This window comes from Gossypium arboreum, chromosome 3, assembly GCF_025698485.1.
Source record: "Gossypium arboreum isolate Shixiya-1 chromosome 3, ASM2569848v2, whole genome shotgun sequence".
NCBI lineage: Eukaryota > Viridiplantae > Streptophyta > Magnoliopsida > Malvales > Malvaceae > Gossypium > Gossypium arboreum.
Genome location: NC_069072.1, coordinates 94,422,849 through 94,444,270, shown reverse-complemented (window position 1 = coordinate 94,444,270; position 21,422 = coordinate 94,422,849). Strand labels below are relative to the sequence as shown.

At 35.1% G+C, this 21,422-nt stretch overlaps 1 protein-coding gene across 1 annotated transcript; it reads right to left on the bottom strand.

Moving 5' to 3' along the window:
• Window positions 1–1,929: 1,929 nt before the first annotated feature.
• LOC108483373 (cysteine protease RD19A-like) lies at window positions 1,930–4,677 on the bottom strand. The gene is made up of 4 exons (XM_017786733.2): window positions 3,598–4,677; window positions 3,368–3,487; window positions 2,604–2,850; window positions 1,930–2,520 (listed from the first exon to the last, which is right to left on the bottom strand). The coding sequence occupies exons 1-4, from the start codon at window positions 4,063–4,065 to the stop codon at window positions 2,243–2,245; spliced, it is 1,113 nt and encodes a 370-aa protein (XP_017642222.1). The 5' UTR covers window positions 4,066–4,677; the 3' UTR covers window positions 1,930–2,242.
• Window positions 4,678–21,422: the final 16,745 nt, after the last annotated feature.

Here is a 21,422-nt window from a genome sequence, read left to right as displayed (position 1 = left end):
AGTTTTATTTTTATATTGTTATTTTAATAGTATTTAATAATTAATAATAACTAAAGTCATATAAAATAATCATATATATAACAAAGTTTTGATTCATTTAATTATACATATGAGTTCATACAAAACAAAAATATCTATACAACTGAGTTGAATGATTATTGATAAAATTATATTAATTCTATTTTTATTTATTATATAATAGAGTACTGGATTCAAAATATTATTTTAATATTAATTTTATTAATAAATAATAAATATAATATAAAATAATGTAATAAATATAAAATAGATTAGAATAGTAATCACTTACTAATTATAATAAGTAATTGGTCTCTTTGTAATAAATATAAAAATCGCGATTGTAATAAATTAGTCAATTTTTTTTTTTAATTGGTCTCTTTCTAAGTGTTGTAATTTGAACTTTGATATGGATTATCTTAATGATAACCATAACATTGTTATTTCGTATGCAATTTGAGGTAGTGACTTTGGATTTTTTGTCCAAAAAAAAATCTTCATAAGTAATATTATTTTATATTTCATAAAATAAAAATATATAATTAATTTAAAATAAATAAACCCGTGAATACATGTGCATAAAGATGTTCATGGAATAGAGATGTTCATGTGTCGGGCCGAGACCCGGTTCCAAAAATTTTCATGTTCAAGTCCATTTTTGGGCCGACCCAGCTTGCCTAAAAAATTCATTTTACCATTTTAAAAATTATAAAAAATTGTATTTTATATTTTTAATTGATATTTTATATATTTTTATAATTAAATTTTAATTTTAAAAATATTTTTTATTATTTAAATTGAATTTAAGCTAGACTTAGGTGCAAAACTCCTTGTGGACGGGCTGAGTAGACTACTCTACCATTAAAAAGTCTATTTAAGAGTCTAAAAACTCTAGAAATTATGTATCAAATAATTACTTATAGTTTAATAGTATATATTTAACTTAACAAACATCTTATGTGAAAACTAAACTTATTATCTTGAGGCAATCTTCTCACTATTTCTATTTTTATATTTTACAGTTAAAAATAATAAATTGATTTGATTTCTTATTTATTATTCTAATTTATTATCCTTATTTTTTTTACTAATTTTAGTCCTACGAAATTAGAAAAATATAAAATATAAACACCTAGCTTAATATGACGAAGGAGGCATGAATGGGGCCAGAAGATTTTCGTTGCTTACCCCATAACCCGTCTAAAACCATCGAGTTGTATTTTATGCAAGGCACCATTAATTTTATAAAAAAATACTCATTTTAATTCTTAATTTAATTTTTATTTTTTTAATTATTATATTATTTATCAAATCATCTCAAATAAATTATTATATCGTTAAATAATTAACCGGAAAGATGAATTCAATTATCCACCCTAATTTTTTTCAAAAAAAAATTATCTACCCTAATTACTCACATAACCCAAAAAAAAATGCAATGACACGATTATTGTTTTTTTTTTTTTTTTTTTTTGCGTGGGACAGGAATCAAATCAGGGAATAAAGTTTGTAGCTTTTAGATATTATTGAGACTATAGAGATAGAATAGACGGTGAAACTAAAAGGCCCTTTGGCTGACGCGTATTATTGTATTTTTATGCGCAACGATTGGTGAACTACAAAGCACTCTTGGAAAACAAAAAAGGAATTGACGCTCTTGTATGCGTCATATAGTGTAATCTAACAATCTTTTTCTTCTATGATTATTATACCTTTTTGTTAAAGGAAGACCACGGGAAAATTAGTGAACAGAAAGAGACGGAAAGAACACACATTTTACCCTACATGGCGAGTATTAGTATCCAATAGCTTGATTCAACATCTCTGAATTATAACCATCATCAAGGCCAAGAGTTGCCGCGAAAAAGGACAAAACAATAAAGGGGATTCTGCCATTGGCCTGCCCAGAGATAATACCAAGTTCCAAATTCATATATAGGTAGACTGATATACATCACAACATTTGGTTACAACACAAATAAGTAATAATCATCTCTAGCATACACCCCTTTTATTTGGTACAATGAAAATCATTGCCCAAGAAAAAAGAGGTTCATATGCTGAGATTAAAATTCTAAAGCTACTAAATGCAGCCTTTTAAAGGTGGCTGCATAAACCAGGATTGGAATAAACCCGTTTTAGCAGATGGCATAAATCCAGAGTTAAGACATACTGATGGATACTAATATTACTGTTACTTATCTCAGTCATTTACAGGGCTATGCTACTGAGACTTTGTATGCAAAGCCGCCACACTTGAGACCATGGAGTCCACTCCACAAACATTGCGACCTCTGCATATTCTGTAATATCCGTCCTCTCCCCAGTTTGCTCCCCATGAATTCTTTATGATCCAGAAAGGCTTGTCCTTAAAGCGGATTGGGGAGTAACCAGCAGCTCCGTACCCTACCAGAAGAACTCCATGATCCAAAGTTCTAAAGCAAATGTAAGGACATGAAACTCCTCCCATATATGTCTGCATGAAAACTGCATTGATACCCACTGCAAGAACCAAAACATATTTAGATTAGATTCGTTCACAAATCAAGGACCGTAACAGACACTCCAAACGGCATGAAACTTACCTGCAAGGGGACCATGCTTCACCAAATTAGCAGCGATTTGATCCTCATCAACAGAAATGACGCTGAAGTTAGAAACAGAGGCAGCGATTTTGGTCTTGTCAAATTTGCAGGGACCACGGTCATTCCCAGTGTAAGGGTAATCCTTCTCTCTCTCAAGTCCACCAACCTTCAGGGTGTACTCGAAAGCAGAGGTCATTAGACCACCATTACACCCTGAGTCACACGCACCATACTGTTGTGGATCACACTGTAAAATACCCAATCTTTAGTTGAAGGATTGTTGTTTGTTAGATTGATAATTAATGCGTGTTTTTAGCCAGTAGCCAAATGTTAGCACTGAATTTGCAGCCAAAAACCATATAAAAGAAAATTTTGAAATTACAGAACAGCATCAAAGTTTTCCCAGTTAATTAACATCCTTAACAGACAGTTTTCACCCATCTAATGCATCAATCTCTACAATGGTTGTCATACTTCACAAAAACTGACAAGTTAGTTCAGTTGTTAGTAAATACATGAATTAAAATAGTTAAATTTTACTAATTTATTACAAATCAATTGTTAAACTACTTGCATATAAGTTGCTACAAGCTTTAACAATATCAACCCAATTTAATTAACTTCTCATTTTTACTAAAATATCATCATAAAATTCGGATAAATTAAAATAATAGAATTAGGTTTTTAATTCTTGTAAAGTAGAAGGATAAAATTCTTTTGGTAAATAATCGAGAGATGTAAAGAAAAGTAAGAAAGATTGAAACCTCGTGATCACAATCAACAAGCTGCTGCTCACTCAAGCTTACAAGCTCTCCTGTCGCCAAATAATGGGCTCCCTCCAAAGCCCCCGTCGCACTGAACGACCAACACGATCCACAGGAACCCTAAATATAAACATAAACAAATAAGAATCATCATAAACAAAGAGAGAAATTTAACTAATGACATAAAAAGGATGATATGTGTGATTAAACTAATTATATTCTAATATTACCTGGTCTTTAACGCCAGTGACGGCGTCGTGGTCACGCCAGTCAAAGTCATCCGGTAAATTGTCAGTCGGAAGGATAGGAGCCTTTTGAGCATCGGCTGGGAGCTTGAGCGGTTTCAAGCCTAGATACTGGCGGCGGAACTCCGATGGAGTTAAATCGGAAAACTTTGTGACGCCATGGACGGCACTGGGGTCCAGGACCTGATGACGCTTGGCCCGACGCAGGTTAGCCTTGAAGACTCCCAGTCGGTAATCGTGCTCCTCCTGGGATGCGTAGGTTTTCCCATACTTGGATTTGAACAGCGTGAAGTGGTGCTCCGCATTAAGGAGATGGTCATCGGAGTCCTCCTCGACACCACCATCGGAAACAACTTGACGGATGAGAGGATCGTCATCGCTATTAACGTCGGAGACGACGGCCGAAGCAACGACGGAGGAAAGGAGGAGGAAGAGAAGAGAGAAGCGGTCCATCTTTGGAAGGGGATAAAGCAAAGAGCTTTGTGGAGTGAAGCCTTCTAAGAGGAAACAACGGATTATAACTGTGGTTCCAATATTATTGATAGTAGTAGGTGGATGGATAATGAAATTTTGACACGCGTTATCCTTTCGTTTGCTGAAATGAAAATATCCCGTTTAAGATTTGATTTTTTTTTTAAAAGAATTCTATTTTAATACAACATATTTTTTTCTCAAGTTGCTTAGCATTTTTATAATTTTTGTGGGACTTGTTTTTTTTATTGGTTTTTTATGCTTACAAGAAATCATTTCATTGCAAAATAGAAGATAGTCCATGCGACAAATACACACCAATGCCAACTTGGTGAAAACGCACGAAAAACATCCCCATAAACAAATAAGTTCAATTAACCTTTCCAGAAATAAAATTGAGAGACGAATTATCACTTTACATCGAGGTTTCAGTCGTTTATATGAATGAGTCATATAAATGCATATGATCTAAACTATACTTCAAGTCCTTAATTTCAGTAACTAATAAGACCAAGAAAAAGATAAGGAAAGATACATTAAGCACAAACACAAGATGTTTAGTCAACTAAAGATCAAACATTAAATCCCACAACAAACTTAAACTTTCTTTGAGATGTTATCCAACAACCCTTTTGTTATCACCCTCCTCCCTCAAAGTTGATCCCAACATTAAATTCAGACAGGTGACAACAACATTATCTTTAGCATTTAGTCAAAAGAGTTGGATAACATGCTATACCCTTTTCAGCCTCAACTTTTCTTTTTGTGCATTAGACTGTGCCGCTTATGAATCTTAATAAGGGCTCAATTTTACCAACCCTCTAATAATGGTACCATTTTCCCAATGGTTCATCAAGTTCTATTCAAAACATGTCACTACTCAACTCATAGAAGTCTCCCATGGTTTGCTCCTTCGGATTCATGATGGTCCCATTACTTAGGTGGTCCTTAATTTCAAAGTAACCAACTTAGCTTTCTTTAGGCTCACCTTGAGAGCTGGATCACTTAAGGCCTCAAACCTTCTTTTCACAAGCTCAAAGGAGATTGAGAAATTTGGTCCCTTTAACTAAGGGACCAAATTCCTCAATAACAATAGTCGTAATTAAACTTTTGAGATGAAAAATATCTAGAAAACCTCCCAAAATATTAGTAATAATTGATGTATCAAAAGGATCAAGATTTTGGATGAGATTTTTACCTTTCCCATACAAAAAAGTTAATGTTCTATTTGTCCAGGTCCATTCACCTACCACATTGAAATAAGCCTTAAGGTTTTCTCAGTTTAGTAATGCTCGTTGCCTTCACCTGAGTGTGAGAATCACGTGCTTCATCTTCAAAATTCAATTTACTAGTGTCACCAAGAAGAGATAGGTCTATTTCAAGAAAACTATCAAGCATAAATTTCCTTTTAACATTGGAATGAAGTGAACTAGTAGTAAGAGATTTCTTACTAACCAGATGAGTTCTTTTGTTACCAACATTGACTCTTAGCCATGACCCGTAGAGTTCCTCAATCACGTTAACATCATTGAAAATGCACTCATTACTTTCATGACCTAACCTTCCACAATGATAGCAAATTTTAAATTGCCTCTCATATTGGAACTTGGCTTTAATAAATTTATCATTTTGTTGTTTGACTTTAAACTCAGCAACAAAGGGTTTGTTCACAATGGTTTCTACCCTTATACACATCAGTCCACTCCATTTGATCTCTTTTTAGCACTAAAATTGACTTCAACCATGTGATTGTCAATTTGCACAGCGTTCTCCCTCATAAAAAGGTGGAGCAGCAAGTTTAAAACTTGAATCGAGAACACAGATTTAAAAAGAGTTTAGTTCATTCAACAAAACACCCTCTAGCTAGTTTTTAAGGCAAATGTGTTTGTTCATATTGGACCATGGTCTTTGGATTTCCAACCTTCTTTTGTTATGTTTATTTTTTTAAGTACAAAAAAATATGTTACGTGTAGGGTCGAAAACCTCAACCATACCTTGAACTAGCCAAGCTTTAAGCACCATGGCTTTAATCGGTCCTATCCCAATTAGCTTCTTAAAAATGATCATTCCAAGTAAGAATATATATTTTTTATTTTCTAGTTGAATCCTTCATTCACCTAAAGCTCCAACGTTAGCAAACTATCAAGGATCTATTAGGTTTTGTGCCCTTAGTGTAGTGATTTCATTATTATGCTTGTAATTTTTTGAACATATTGGTTAAATAAAATTTCATAGTTAAATTATTATCTTTATATGTTTGTTCAATGGTTTTGCATGAAAAGCAAAATGAATAAGCAAATATTAGATCATTCATTACCTAAGGTTTAACTAATATTAAGTTGCACCATAGGGATGGATTATGATGCGGGAAGACAACTTATATATTAGGTAATCTAAATTGTTCGTAGCCTGAGGAATTAAAATGAGCAATTAATCCATAGGACTACCATGTTATTTATTAGGTCTAGTTGGGAAATACCTTGTATTGGGTGTCGAAGCAAATGACTTCCACAAGTTAGAAACATTAGTGTGATAGTTTGGATCGACTGGTACGCCAGGCAAGACCTAAGTATAATTTATTTTGGATTCATTTATGATTTTATTCACTTGTAACGTTTATGGCATGACTTACCTCAATCTTGTATAAGTGACTGACCATGCGTATCTAACTCATATACTTTGACATATTGAAAACCCATGTTCTATTGGTATTGGAGCTAAAAGCTAATATGTTGGGTATATGACTTATGTATGGCATGGATTCATTTACAATAGTGAAATTCAAAACTCGATTAAAGAGTAAATGATATCCTCTCACTAGTATTGCATGAATTATGAAAAAGGAACGAGAACATGGGTCATTCATTAAGGACAAATGATTGTTATTACTCTTTTTTATGGAGATCATGATATAAAATAGGATCATAATGAGTTAACACATTCAACCCAAAGGATTAAAGATATCCTCTGAGGGGTAACACACTAATGACAAGGTTATTGGAGAAAAGCATAAATCTAAGTTACCTTCATAATGGTATATAATGGGGAGATCAATCATAGTATTTTTAGTGGACTAACTTCATGACCAAAATAATGTTGTAATTGTTAGGATCTGGTGCCCTTAATGTAGTAATTTTTGTCTATATGCACTTGTAATTTTTCAAAGAAATAGGTTTAATAAAATATCTAGCAATATCATTAATATTTCTGTATATTGTCCTTAATGATTTTTTCATGCAAAGCAAAATGAAAATTAATATTGGCTCATATTTAACTAATATTAAGCAATATTATATGGTCGAATCGTAATTTTAGTTCAGTATGTTGAAAAATTGCATGGGTCTATAAGTATCTGCCATTTTAGTTCAATATGCATGGTCCCATAATGTTTTATTTATAAAATGTATGTATTGCATATGGAAATTATGGAAGGGGATATTCACCGGGATTAGACAAAGTTAGGATGGGAAAATGGGAGACTCTATTAGATATCGTCATACTGTGTCTGTAACACCCTTAACCCATATCCGTCGTCAGAATAGGGTTATGAGGCATTACCGATCAATACACATCATTCATATACATTTGTACAATCAATATAAAAGTTCATTCATTTCAATCGTATTGTCCCTTCTAAGGTCCTAAGAGACCTTAAAGCATACTTATTAAGACTAAACCGATTACATATAAAAAATTCTGAACACTTAGAAAAATTTCATAAAATCATAGGTCACACGCCCGTGTGAACAGGCCGTGTGTCTCACATGACTACCAGACACGCCCGTGTCGCGGGCCATGTGAAAACAGGGTATACATACTGACTTATACCACACGACCGAGGAAACGTCCGTGTGCTAGGCCGTGTGAAATCTAAGGGAGGTTACTGACTTGGGTCACACGGCTGACCACACGCCCATGTGCTTCACACGACCAATTGACACACCCATGTGTCTAAGCCATGTCAAAACATAGGGTATACCGACTTTAATTAGAAGGGTACCCTAAGGGTCACACAGCCTTATAACATGACCGTGTGTTGCACACAGCTGAGACACACACCCGTATCTCTACCCGTGTGGACAAAAATAGGCCATTTGCAAAGCCAATTTGCCATCCTAATTTCATGCACACATAGCAACCAATTTGGCACCATTTCCATACACTTATAGGCAACCCAAATCATACCAAATTCACACACATAATATGCTATCTATCATCAACCATTTAAACTACTCAATTCTACATTCAAAATATACCAAATCATTATGCCAAAATCATCTCAACTTGCTTATATTTCACATTCACTAATTCATCATGATATCATCTATTTCATATCACGAAACTCATCATATCATCATCTCAAACCAAACCAATTCATAAAGCATTATATACATCACAAATAACACTTACCAAACACATAATTCAAGCCAACTATACATACCACATTTACAAGCCAAATCTCATGGCTAATATCAAGACTCATAACATACCAAAAATAACACTACCCTATACATGCCATATACCATATATACGAAGCTTCAAAAGTACCAACAAGTTGATTCGGTAGTGTGATGATGGTTTCAGATGATCCCTAATGTTCGAGCTAGCTTCGATACTCTATAAAACAAAGACAAATAACACACAGTAAGCTTCATAGCTTAGTAAGTTCGTACTAAATCTACTCAACAGTTCATAGTATACAAATTTATCAAGCTTCATATACATAGTATCAACTACCACATAGGTATTGTACGTACCTATACTTTTTCGTATTTACTTATTTCATTCTCACTTCTTTGTTTAACATATTAATTTGTTCGAAAATCTTTCAATGTTATAAAAACTCGCACACTTAGTGCGTAAATGATTAGCCGAAACTATAACAATCTCGGACACTTAGTGCCATCACATTAAACCAAAGCTATATCAGTATCGCACACTTAGTGCCTCATATAGCCAAAGCTATTCCAATTCGCACACTAAGTGCTATTTATAGCCGAAACTATTTTGAAATGCACACTAGGTGCTAAACATAGTCGATTTGTTATCGTACATAATCGTAGTCACATATATACAAATTTATGCATTATTAAAGCATTAAAAACATAATTGTAACAATTTTTATCACGTACAAACTTACCTCGGATACTAAAACGGTGAATTGAATCGTTTAGCTGATAACTTTAATTTTCCCCCGATGTAGATTCGAATTCCTTCTTTCTTGATCTAGATGTATTCAAAATTAACTTATTCAATCATATAATCATTCAATTTCACCCAAAACATATAAATGGGCATTTTGCTCATTAGCCTCTAATATTTCACATTTCTTTAATTTAGTCCTTATTTTAAAACAACTAAAAATACACAAAATTTCAACATGCTCATGTTAGACCGAATTTTCATTTGGTCCTTAGCAACCTATTAATTCCATTTATTTCACATTTAGACCCCTAAATTTTTAAATTTCACAATTTAGTCCATAATAAGCATTTTTATCAAAAACCACTTAATTAAACATGTCTATCAAACACCAAGCTTGCATAATTCATCATCAAACATCATAAAACTCAAGCATTCATCAATGGAAGCTTTCAAAAATTGAAGCATGGGTTAGGTACAACTCAAAGCAACGATCACAAAAACATAAAAATCATCAAAAATCGAGCAAAGAACATACCTCAATCTAGCTATCAAAGTGTCGAATGCAAGAAAGCTTCCTAACCCTTGTTTTCTTTCTATTTTCGGTTGAAAATATGAATGAATGAATCATCTTTTAATTTAGTTTTTTTAATTAAACTTAATTTTACAATTACAAAAATAACCTTTATTAATACATTAATAAAACACATAATGGTTGGTCATTTATGAAAAATTCCATTAACCATAGTCTAATTAAAACATAAGGACCTCTCATTTGATAAGCCATGACAATTACAAACTTTTAACTAATGGAATGAAACTTTTTCATTTTACGCGATTTAGTCCTTTTTCCAAATTAACCACTTAAACAATAAAATTATTTCACGAAAATTTCACATATACATAATTACTTGCTGTAAACACCAAAAATAATATTAAAATAATTTTACGACCTCTGATTCATGATCCCGAAACCACTATTTCAATTTAGCTAAAATAGGAATGTTACAACTCTCTCCCCTTAGGGATTTCATCCCCAAAAATCTTACTAGTGAATAGGTTTGGATATTGCTTTCTCATAGCATCCTTGTAACAGCCTAATTTTAGGGCTAGTCGGAATAGTGATTTCAGAACCACTAAATCAAGGTTGAGAAAATTATTTTAAATATCATTTTATGTATTGTAGCATGATTAGATAAGCACATGAAAATTTTGGTGAATTAATTTTAGAGATTGCTTGCCTAATTGTGAAAAATGACTAAATCGCTTAAAGTGCAAAAGTCCTTTTTTGTTAGATAAGAGTGTCAATTAGCTAAAGAACCTAAATTGGGGGCGTTAAAGGGCAATTAGACCCTTAGAGAATAGGGTGGTCGGCCATAGGTGGAAAATTGATAGGAAAGTCAAAATTAGATGGTATTTCGGTCACCAATTTTGACTAGTTTTAAATAAAATAAAACAAAAAAAGGGCTTCATCTTTTTATTTCTTCTTCTTCAATCGATTTTCATCTTCAAAAAGGGGGTTTTGAGAGCTCAAAATATCAGCCATTAACATCTCTTAGAAGTAAGTCATTTATAAGGTTATTCTTGATGATTTTTGTATTTTTTGGACTCTTTGTAACATAAGCTTTCTATGAAGGGGATTATTTTGCAAAATGGTTGAGAGATTAGAATTTTTCCATGAAAGCATATGTGTAGTTTTCTGAAATTTTATGAAAGAATATGAGTATTAGATTTGTAATAAATAACTTTTATGAAGGGATTTTTCATGAAAACCATAATAGGGACTATTTTGCATAAGTTGGAAATTTGTTGATAAATGTGAGAAATAATGGAAATTTTGGATTGCTTCTAGTATAAAAAGTAATCATCTAGGCTTATAATATGAAGAAACTCGATCAAAATTAATTTTTGAGCATAGGGGTAAAATGGTCATTTTGTGGAAGTCTAAGGGCAAAATAGTCATTTTGCCCAATTATGAACTTTTCGGGCGTCTAAATTGATATGCTGATGAAATAAATGAATTTTATTAATTTAGATCAAGAGAAATGTGATTCGGGTCTTGATCTGGGTAAGAACAAAGTTTACGAGGATTAAGCTCGTCTTCATCATTTTGTATCGAGGTACGTACATATGTAAATAATGTGTTATTGAAGCTCACTTTGATATATTTTAATAATATACATGTGTAATTAGCTTATTGTTGTTATGTATCTAAATTCTAATTGTTGTCGTGAATGTTTAAACGACATGTTATGTGAGTAAATTACAATGTAAGCAAATGCGATGCTATTCAATTAGATATGAAGCCCCGTTGAACCTTAGACATAACATAGGATACAAAGGGGCATGTTATGAAAATTATGTGGTCTGAACTCATGAGTTGAGTCTGAGTTCATGAGATAATACTATAGATAACGTGGGTTTGGGTACTGACATTGTGTACAGACCCGTGAGTGGCTCAATGAGCATACGTTACATGATAGCTATGAGATCCGGGTCATGACTTGATAAAATGGCCCGTGTGTAACATCCCAAATTAGGGCCTAGTTAAAATAGTGGTTTCAAGACTACAAATCTGACGTTAAAATAATTATTTTATGATCATTATGAGGTCTAGGATATGAAACTAAGCATGTGTTAAAGTTTCATGAAGAAATTCTATGTGTAAGGTGTCCAATTGGAAATTAAGGACCGAATTGAATAAATTGAAAAACTTGGATTCTAGAAGAAATTTGTATGAAATTACTTTGGAATATTAATTAGAGGTCCTTAAAGAGTAATTTTCCTAATTTCTAAGTTTTTGGACAAAAATTGGCATGCATGGAAAATTTGGAAAGGTTAGTAAGGAAAGGCATTTTGGTCATTTGGTTAACTAATGAAATAAAAAGGGAAATCAAGCAAAAATTCACTTATTTTCTTCTCCATCCTTCTGAATTTGAAGGAGTCTCCATATCTAGGGTTTTCCAACATCTCAAGCTCAATAGTAAGTGTTCCCTAGCCTCGTTTTTAATATTCTTCGTATTTTTGAAACCCTTGTAACATGCTCTATCCATTTCTACCCATATTTCAAGCTAGGGTTCATGTTAGAAATTTGACCCATGCATGAGATGGTTGTTCTTTGATGATTTATGGAGGGTTATTAAAGTTAGATGTTAGATAAACATCTTTTACTAGGTGATTTTTCATGAAAACACCAAAAAGGGACCTAAATGAAAAAGGTATAAAATATGGGGTAGAAATGTGAAATAAAGGAAAATGTGGGCTAGTATGAGCTTATAATACATTTGACTAGGCTTGCGTAACCAAGGAATTACATGCTTTTTATTATACGAGACTTAGGACTAAATTGTAAATATTATGAAATGTTAGGGGCAAGATGGTCATTTTGCCTGGGGGTGAGTTTTACACCTAAAATGAATAATGTGATGTATTAATAATCTAATTTTATTGATATAGACCCTGAGGAAACAATTCCGGAGGTCAACCGTGGAAAACGAAAGGTTTTGAAATAACCGAAATACGAAACTGAAGCCATTACCAGGTAAGTGTGTATAACTCGAAGTAAACTCTTAATATACTTAAACATGCGTGTTCTTGAATGTATGAAAATTTAAATATTTATTGCATGATAGTTTATGAATGTGCTTGTGTAAAAGAAAAATGATAAATGTCCCGCTTGAAATAGAAAAGGAAATCCGATGAATAAATTATGGTTTACATGACATGAGATCTTGCATGTGTTGCAGAAAAGGATTTAGCCCGGATGAGTAATCTGATGATCTCAAAGTAGAAAGGATCTATTCCAAACGGTTGTTCCTTGAGTGATCGAGCCTCTCAAAGAATATAGGTGCATTAAGGATTTAGCCTGAACGGGTAATCTGATTGAGGACTGAATTCAGCCTGGACTGGCAATTCAGATCCGAGCTTATGAGAGCATTTGTTGTAGAAAGGGATTTAGCCTAGACTGGTAATTCCGACATTGCTCTATGAGTTAATACTACGGGGGATTTAGCTTGGATTGGTAATCCTACCGTAAGATATATGGTTCACGGGAATATGTACTAGAGATGATCACTTGTATAACGTGACGGTAATTGGGCTATCCATCGAGATTTCTGAGTTATTCAACGGGATTAACGGGAGAAATAGAAAATGAAATATTGAATTGATGAGCTCATCTAAGACTAATGACAAGATGTATTGTTATGAGACTAACTTGATGATTGAGTGCATGTGATAGGGAAACTCTTTCATGCTTGTTGGAATTAGTGCCTAATATGGTTGTATGCTAATTAATCGGTAAGTTTACTTTCCAGTTATCCGGACTTACTAAGCATATAAATGCTTACCCCCTTCTCTTTTCCCTTCCTTACAGAGCTCGTGGACTCCTGAAGATTGGAAGACGGTTGGAGAATCAACACACTATTGACTTGTCCTGCTTTGGTATATAAATACTTCTATTTTGTTTAATGGCATGTATAGGACTTTTGGTTATTTTGTTATATGTGTCATTTGGCTAGCCAATGTAATGGCCTAAATGGAATACTTATTCTTTTGTATATGGCCATGAGATATGGCTCATATTGATGTAGGTAGTAAACCTACCAATGATGCATGTCTATGTTTAAATGTTTCATGAGATATGATGATAAATAAGGTTTATCATGACTGGATGATTGAAATGGAACCTAATAATTTAAGAGTGGACATAGCATATAATGGTATATGGTTATAATATGGCCTAAGTGTAAAAAGTAAAATGTGCTATGTTAATCCCTAATACGAAAAGGATAATTTAGCATGTACTAAACCGATGAGATTAGGTTAACATGCAATGAGTCATGTCAAGGTTGTTTAAGAGTGTAATTAGGCCATGTTAAATACCATTGAAGTCTCTAAGTGTGTATGGATGATAGAGGGTGACTAAAGGCTTGGAAAATAGCCTTAAAAAGGTCTATACGGGTAGACACACGAGCATGTGTCTAGACCGTGTGTGACGCACGGTCAGACCCATGAGCGTGTTGCCCAGCCGTGTGCCCCCTACACTTAAAATTTTAGGTCAGTTTGCATGGTAGTAAACACACGGGTAGAGACTCAGTCGTGTGTCTCAACCGTGTGGAGGACACGACCTAGCATACGGGCGTGTGCTTTGTCTGTGTGCCTCAAAATGAATAATGATGTCATAAACAGAATGTCTGGGTTTTTGGACACGGGCGATGACACGGGCCAGGAACATGGACGTGTGCTTGGCCGTGTGAAAACTTCTGTAGGCTCGAATTGAAAAATAAATCCAAACAATTCAACACGGGTAGGGACACAGGCATGTCGCTAAGCACATAGGTGTGTGCTTTACCTCCACTCGGGTGTGTGAGGCATAACCCTATTAATTTTTCTAAAATTTTATATAATTCTCGGTTTAGTCTTGGATCGCTTTTAATGTATGTTTTGGAACTTGTAGGTCCATAATCGGGACACTATGATGTTGTTTAGTCGGTTTTAAATTAGAATTAAATTTTATAACCTGTATTTTTCAAAAGTGTCTAAGTATATGTCTGGTAATGCCTCGTACCTTGTCCCGGTCTTGAGTACGGGTAAGGGGTGTTACACCGTGTGTAGCTCAAATGTGAGCGCTTCATAGCACGAGGTAGCCCTGATTTCTTATATGGCATTTAGACGCAAATTCCTCGCGTAACCATACGTATTTCGAGAGTTTAATAGGTAGCCCAAAGATTTAGTTGGTGAATACTTTAATGAGGTATGTATACCGAACTCATGGTTAGGACCTGAGTGAAGAACTAGGTGTATTAAGTATACATGAATGAAAAGAAGAGTGAGATGGAGACGTTAAGTGATTTATATCTTTTAAGCATGCCAAACTACCGTTGGATGAATATGATTTTCTTATAATTACACTTGATTTGCATATATGTACTTACTAAGCTCCCACGCTTACCCTCCTTTCTTTTCTTTCCTTATAGTGCCGTCAAGCTAGCATCGGGGATCCAGTGACATTAAAAGCTTCAATCACACTATCACTCAAGACCTTGGTATAGCTAGTTTCATTGTTTTGTTTTCTAGCATGTATAAGGACTCGAGTTTTTGTTTAGTGTTTTGTTAGTTAACCATAATGTGTTGGCTCATATGATGAATATGATACTCATTTTGTATAAGGCCATGGACGATGGTCAATACTCATTCTAATTTATAAATAGAAGATGATATTTTCATGGATGAGTAAAATGCATAAATGAAATGTTGTCCATTATGGTTATTTTGGCTATGTGATGTGCCCTTATGTTAGTGTAGAGTGATTTTTGTGCAGGTTACATAAGTAAGGGTGACAAAAAGGCTTGGTAAATAGCCTTATTTTGTCCACATGGGTAGGCACACGGACGTGTGTCTAGGCCGTGTGTGACACACGGTTCACCACTTGGGCATGTGATATGGCCGTGTGTCCCCTACATGTAAGAATTGTAAGTCAGCATGCATGGTACTCAGCCGTGTGAATGGCACGGCCTAGCACACGGGCGTGTGCCTTAGCCGTGTGGCCCTTAAGGATTGCTGACGTTAGAAATAGAATGTCCAAGTTTTTGCACACGGGCTAGGACACGGGCATGTTATGTTCGTGTAAAGGACACGGCCAGAGACACAGGCGTGTTCCAGGCCATGTGAAAACTCCTGTAGGTATACATTTAGAATTAATTCCACACGGATATAGGACACAGCCGTGTCCCTGTATTGCTTAGGCCGTGTGAGCCACACGAGCCAATAGCAAGACCATGTTGAAATGTCACACGAGCGTGTTGCCCCTCCCACACGGGCGTGTGCCTCTGTGTTAAGAGTTATTTTCAGAGTTCTTTAAAGGACTCAGATTGTTTCCGAATGGGTTCTAATGGATGTTTTAGGCTTAGTAGGCTCTTATTAAGGAGTTTATAAATAAAATTTAAAAAGTTTTAATTTGACCATGTTTTGGTGTTATGAAAATGTCTATATGCATAAGTTTAAGTTAGGTAATGCCTCATATTCTGACCCAGCATGGGGTACGGGAGTGGGGTGTTACAATCCTCGGGTTTCTACGTAGCTTCTTCTACCCTGTGTCGATGCCATAAAACTTTCACTAGTGCAATTCTTTTATTTCTCAGCTCTTTAATCTCACGAGCTAGAATTCGGATCGGTTCTTCACTGTACAATAAATCTGACTGAATCTCAACTTCAGTTAGGGAAATAACATGCAAAGGATCGAATTAGTATCGTCAAAGCATCGATACATGAAATACATTATGATTCTTTTCTAACTCAGACGGCAATGTTAGTCAATAAGCTACTGGTCCAACTCGCTCGATAATTTCGTATGGCCCGATAAATCTCGTGATTAATTTGCCTTTACGACCAAATCGAAGTATTTTCTTCCACGAAGATACTTTTAAGAACACTTTATCCCCGATCTGAAACTCAATATCCTTCCGTTTCAAGTCTGCAGAAGATTTTTGTCGATCTGATACTGCTTTGAGACTTTCACGAAACACTTTCACTTTCTGTTCAATCTCTTTAATGAAATCGACCCCGTGAATCTTATTCTCACTGAGCTCAGTCCAATACAACGGTGTTCGGCATTTGTGACCTTACAATGCTTCGTAAGGTGCCATTTTAATACTCGATTGAAAAATATTGTTATACGCAAATTCAATCAATAGTAGGTATCATTCCCACGTAACTTTAAACTCAAGAATGCAACATCTCAACATAACCTCGAGTATCTAAATAATCCTCTGGGATAGACCATTTGCTTGCGAATGAAAAGCAGTACTAAAGTGTAGCTTTGTACCAAGTGCATCTTGCAATTTCTTCCAAAAACACGATGTATATCTCGGATCTCTATCCGAAACAATAGAAATAGGTACTCCGTGTAATCTCACAATCTCGGAGATATATAATTCAGCAAGCTTGTCAAGCGAATAATCAGTACGCAGAGGAATGAAATGAGCTGATTTTGTCAATCGGTCAAAAATGACCCAGATCGTATCTTTCTTACTCGAAGATAGGGGTAAACCCGAAACAAAATCCATAGTTACTCTATCCCATTTCCACTCAAAAATCATAATCGGCTATAATAAACCAGAAGACACTTGATGCTTAGCTTTAACTTGCTGACAAATAAAACATTTAGAAACGAACTCTGAGATATCCTGTTTCATGCCATGCCACCAATAAAGTTGTTTCAAGTCATTATACATTTTCGTGCTTCCCGGATGAATAGAAAAATGACTACTATGCGCTTCATTTAAAATCATCTGAATCAGTTCTGAAATTCTCGGAACTCATATTCGACCTCTGAATCTTAAACAGTCATCGTAATCAACTTGGAACTCTGAATCAGGGCTCAAACCAAATTGAACTCGTTTAGCTAACATTTCATTATCAACTTTCTAAGCTTCATAAATCTACTGTACGGTCTCAATTTCAACTCAGTTACAATCGAGCCATCATCAGAAAGAGTCAACTGAGTATTTATTTCACATAAAGCAAACAAAGATTTTCGGCTTAAAGCATCAGCAACAACATTTGCTTTTCCCGGATGGTAGTCAATCACTAACTCATAATCTTTTAACAATTCTAACCATCTCCGGTGTCACAAATTCAAATCTTTCTGAGTCATTAGATATTTCAAACTCTTGTGATCAGAATAAACATGGCATTTCTCACCAAACAAGTAATGACGCCAAATCTTTAATGCAAACACAATAGTTGTTAACTCTAAATTATGCGTCGGGTAATTCTTTTCATGCGGTTTCAATTGTCTCGAGGCATAAGCTATGACTTTGCCTTCCTGCATCAATACACAACCTAGACCATTCAACGATGCATCACTATAGATCACAAATTCTCTACCCGATTCAAGCTATACTAACACTGGAGCTTCAGTCAATAAAGCTTTGAACTGATCAAAACTTTTCTGACATTTATCTGACCATGCAAACTTTACATCTTTCTGAAGCAATCTTGTTAACGGTGTTGCAGTCATCGAAAAGCCTTTCACGAACCATCTATAATAACTAGCTAGTCCCAGAAAACTGTAGACTTCAAATACATTTCTCGGAGGCTTCTAATCCATTATTGCAGAAATCTTGCTCGGATTGACTCGAATACCCGATGCTGACACAATTTGCCCCAGAAAACCAACCTCGCGCAACTAGAATTCACATTTTTGAAAATTTATATATAGTTGCTTATCTTGCAGAGTCTACAATATAATTCTTAAATGCTCAACATGCTCAGTTTCATCTCTCGATTATATCAAAATATCATCTATGAACACAACAACAAATCGATCTAGGTACAGTCTGAAAATTCAATTCATCAAGTCCATAAGATAGCAGGTGCATTTGTTAGTCCAAATGGCATAACTAAAAACTCATAGTGTTCGTACCTCGTTCTGAATGCAGTCTTCGGCATATCAGAATCTCTATCTCGCAATTGGTAATCACTTGATTTCAAATCTATCTTTTAAAACACTATAGCTCCTTTCAATTGATCAAACAAATAATTAATTTGCGATAGAGGGTATTTGTTCTTAATTGTCACTTTATTCAGCTATCTGTAGTCAATACACATCCTTATTGTGCCATCTTTCTTTTTCACAAACAATACAGGAGCACCCCAGGGCGAGAAACTCGGTCGTGCAAATCCTCTATCAGTTAATTATTGCAACTGAGCTTTTAATTCTTTTAACACTGTTGGAGCCATTCTGTACGATGCTATCGATATCGGTGTTGTTCCCAGCATTAACTCAATACCAAATTCAAACTCTCAGATCGGTGGTAAATCCGGTAACTCTTTAGGAAACACATCTGAGTACTCACACATAATTGGCACTGATTCGATCTTTTTTTCAGTCACTTTCATATCAAGCACATATGCTAAATAAGCTTCGCAACCCTTTCTCACATATTTCTAAGCTAGTATTAAAGAAATCACTGTTGGCAAACCATTCATATCATCTGACTCAATCCGGATAATCTTATTATTCTGACATCTCAAATCTACCATATTTCTTTTGCAATTCACAATAGCATCATGCAATGTTAGCCAATCCATACCCAGGATTATATCAAACTCGTCAAAGGGCAACAACATCAAATCGGTCGAAAAACAACTATCCCATATCATTAATTGATAGTTCTTGCACACTTTATCAACCAACACACACTTGCCTAAAGGGTTCGATACTCTAATTAAAAATTCAGTAGACTCTAAGGAAAAGTCTTACTGGATACTAAATTCACACATACATATGAATGAGTTGATCCTGGATCTATCAATACAATAACTTCAGTATCATAGAGAGCAAAAGTACCGGTAATAACATCTGGAGATGACGCTTCTTCGCGAGAGCGAATAGCATAGGCTCGTGCAGATGCTCTAGTATCATATCTCGCAGTAGTGTCTCGTGTCACACCTCTACTACCACTCACATTTCTCGTGTTTCTAAGTGGTCTACCTCTAACTGTAGTGTTACTCAGCCTTGGGTTCTGAGCATTATCTTTTTCTGCTAACTCTGGGCAATCTTTAATAAAGTGGCCTCGTGAACTACAACTATAACAAGCTCTGTTATTATTTTTCACCCAGCAATCTCCAAAATGCTGTCTTCCACACTGTTGACACTCAGATTTAGCATTTTTTACATTGCCAACACTCGATATTGATGTGACTTGAGCTTTAGGGTTGTTGTATTGCTTCCTGCAATCTCTATTCTGATATCCCGTTGAAGCTGTCGATCGAATAAAATAGTCTCTATATTTCTTCAGCGAAGAATGATAAGATTTATTCATTGATCTCTTCCTCGAATCTCTTGCCTCGGAATCAACTTTTCTCTTTTCTTTGCTGAGATCCTCGGCTTTACAAGCCCTCTCAACCAGTACTACAAATTCTTTCAATTTAAGTATCTTGACTAACAGCTTTATATCTTCGTTCAATCCATCAACAAATCGTTTACACATGATCTCCTCAATAGACACATATTCCCGGGCATATTTGCCTGAACGTACGAATTCTCTTTCGTACTCAGTGATAGTCATTCGGTCCTACTTCAATTTCAGAAACTCTTTATGTTTCTAACCGAGAAATTACTGGCTTATGTACGTTTTTCGAAACTCGGTCTGAAAGATTTCCCAAGTAACCCTTTCTCTAGGAACCACCGATGTCAACGTTTTCCACCAGTGATATGCATTATCTCTAAGCAAAGATACTACACATTTGATACATTCATCTAGAGTACAGGACAACTCATCGAATACTCTGGTAGTGTTCTCGAGCTAAAACTCAGCTTTCTCAGCATCTTTATCAACCGTAGCCCAAAACTCTTCAGCCCCATGTTTACGAATCTTATCCATTGGTAGCTCACTCAACCAGATTGGATCTATTACTTGTGGCACAGTTGGGATTTGTTGAGGAACAGGTGGGGGTAGAGGTTGTTGAATAGCCAAATCCGTTCATACAAATTTCGTGAACCACTCACATACCATTTGGAAGAAGGCTTGTTTAGCTTCTCCTTCCTGACTATTAGAAATAGGCCTAGAATCGACCGGCGTTGCCCCTTGAGCTGGAGTGGGCGCATTACTTTCCATATCGTTAGCTATGGCTCGTTCGGGATCTATTTGATATATAAAAGCATATTTAACAGTCAGGAATCATTACACTATCGCAGTTTATATATATGACATGTATAGCTAGACTTTCACTCGCTATGTTAGTCCTAGAATCGACTAAATCATAGCTCTGATACCAATTAAATGTAATACCCCTAACCAATATCTGTCGTCAGAATAGGGTTACGAGGTATTACCGATCAATACACGTCATTCATATACATTCATACATTCAATATCAAAATTCATTTATTTCAATCGTGTTGCCTCTCTTAAGGTCCTACGAGACATTAAAGTATGCTTAGAAGTAGTTTGGGACTAAACCGATCATATATAAAAATTTTCGAACACTTAGAAAAATTTCATGAAATCATAGGTCACATGCCCGTGTGAACAGGCTATGTGTCTCACACGACTACCAGACATGCCCGTGTCGCGGGCCATGTGAAAACAGGGTATACATACTGACTTGTACCACACGGCTGAGAACACGCTCGTGTGCCAGGCCGTGTGAAATCTAAGGAAGGTTACTAACTTGGGTCAGACGGACAA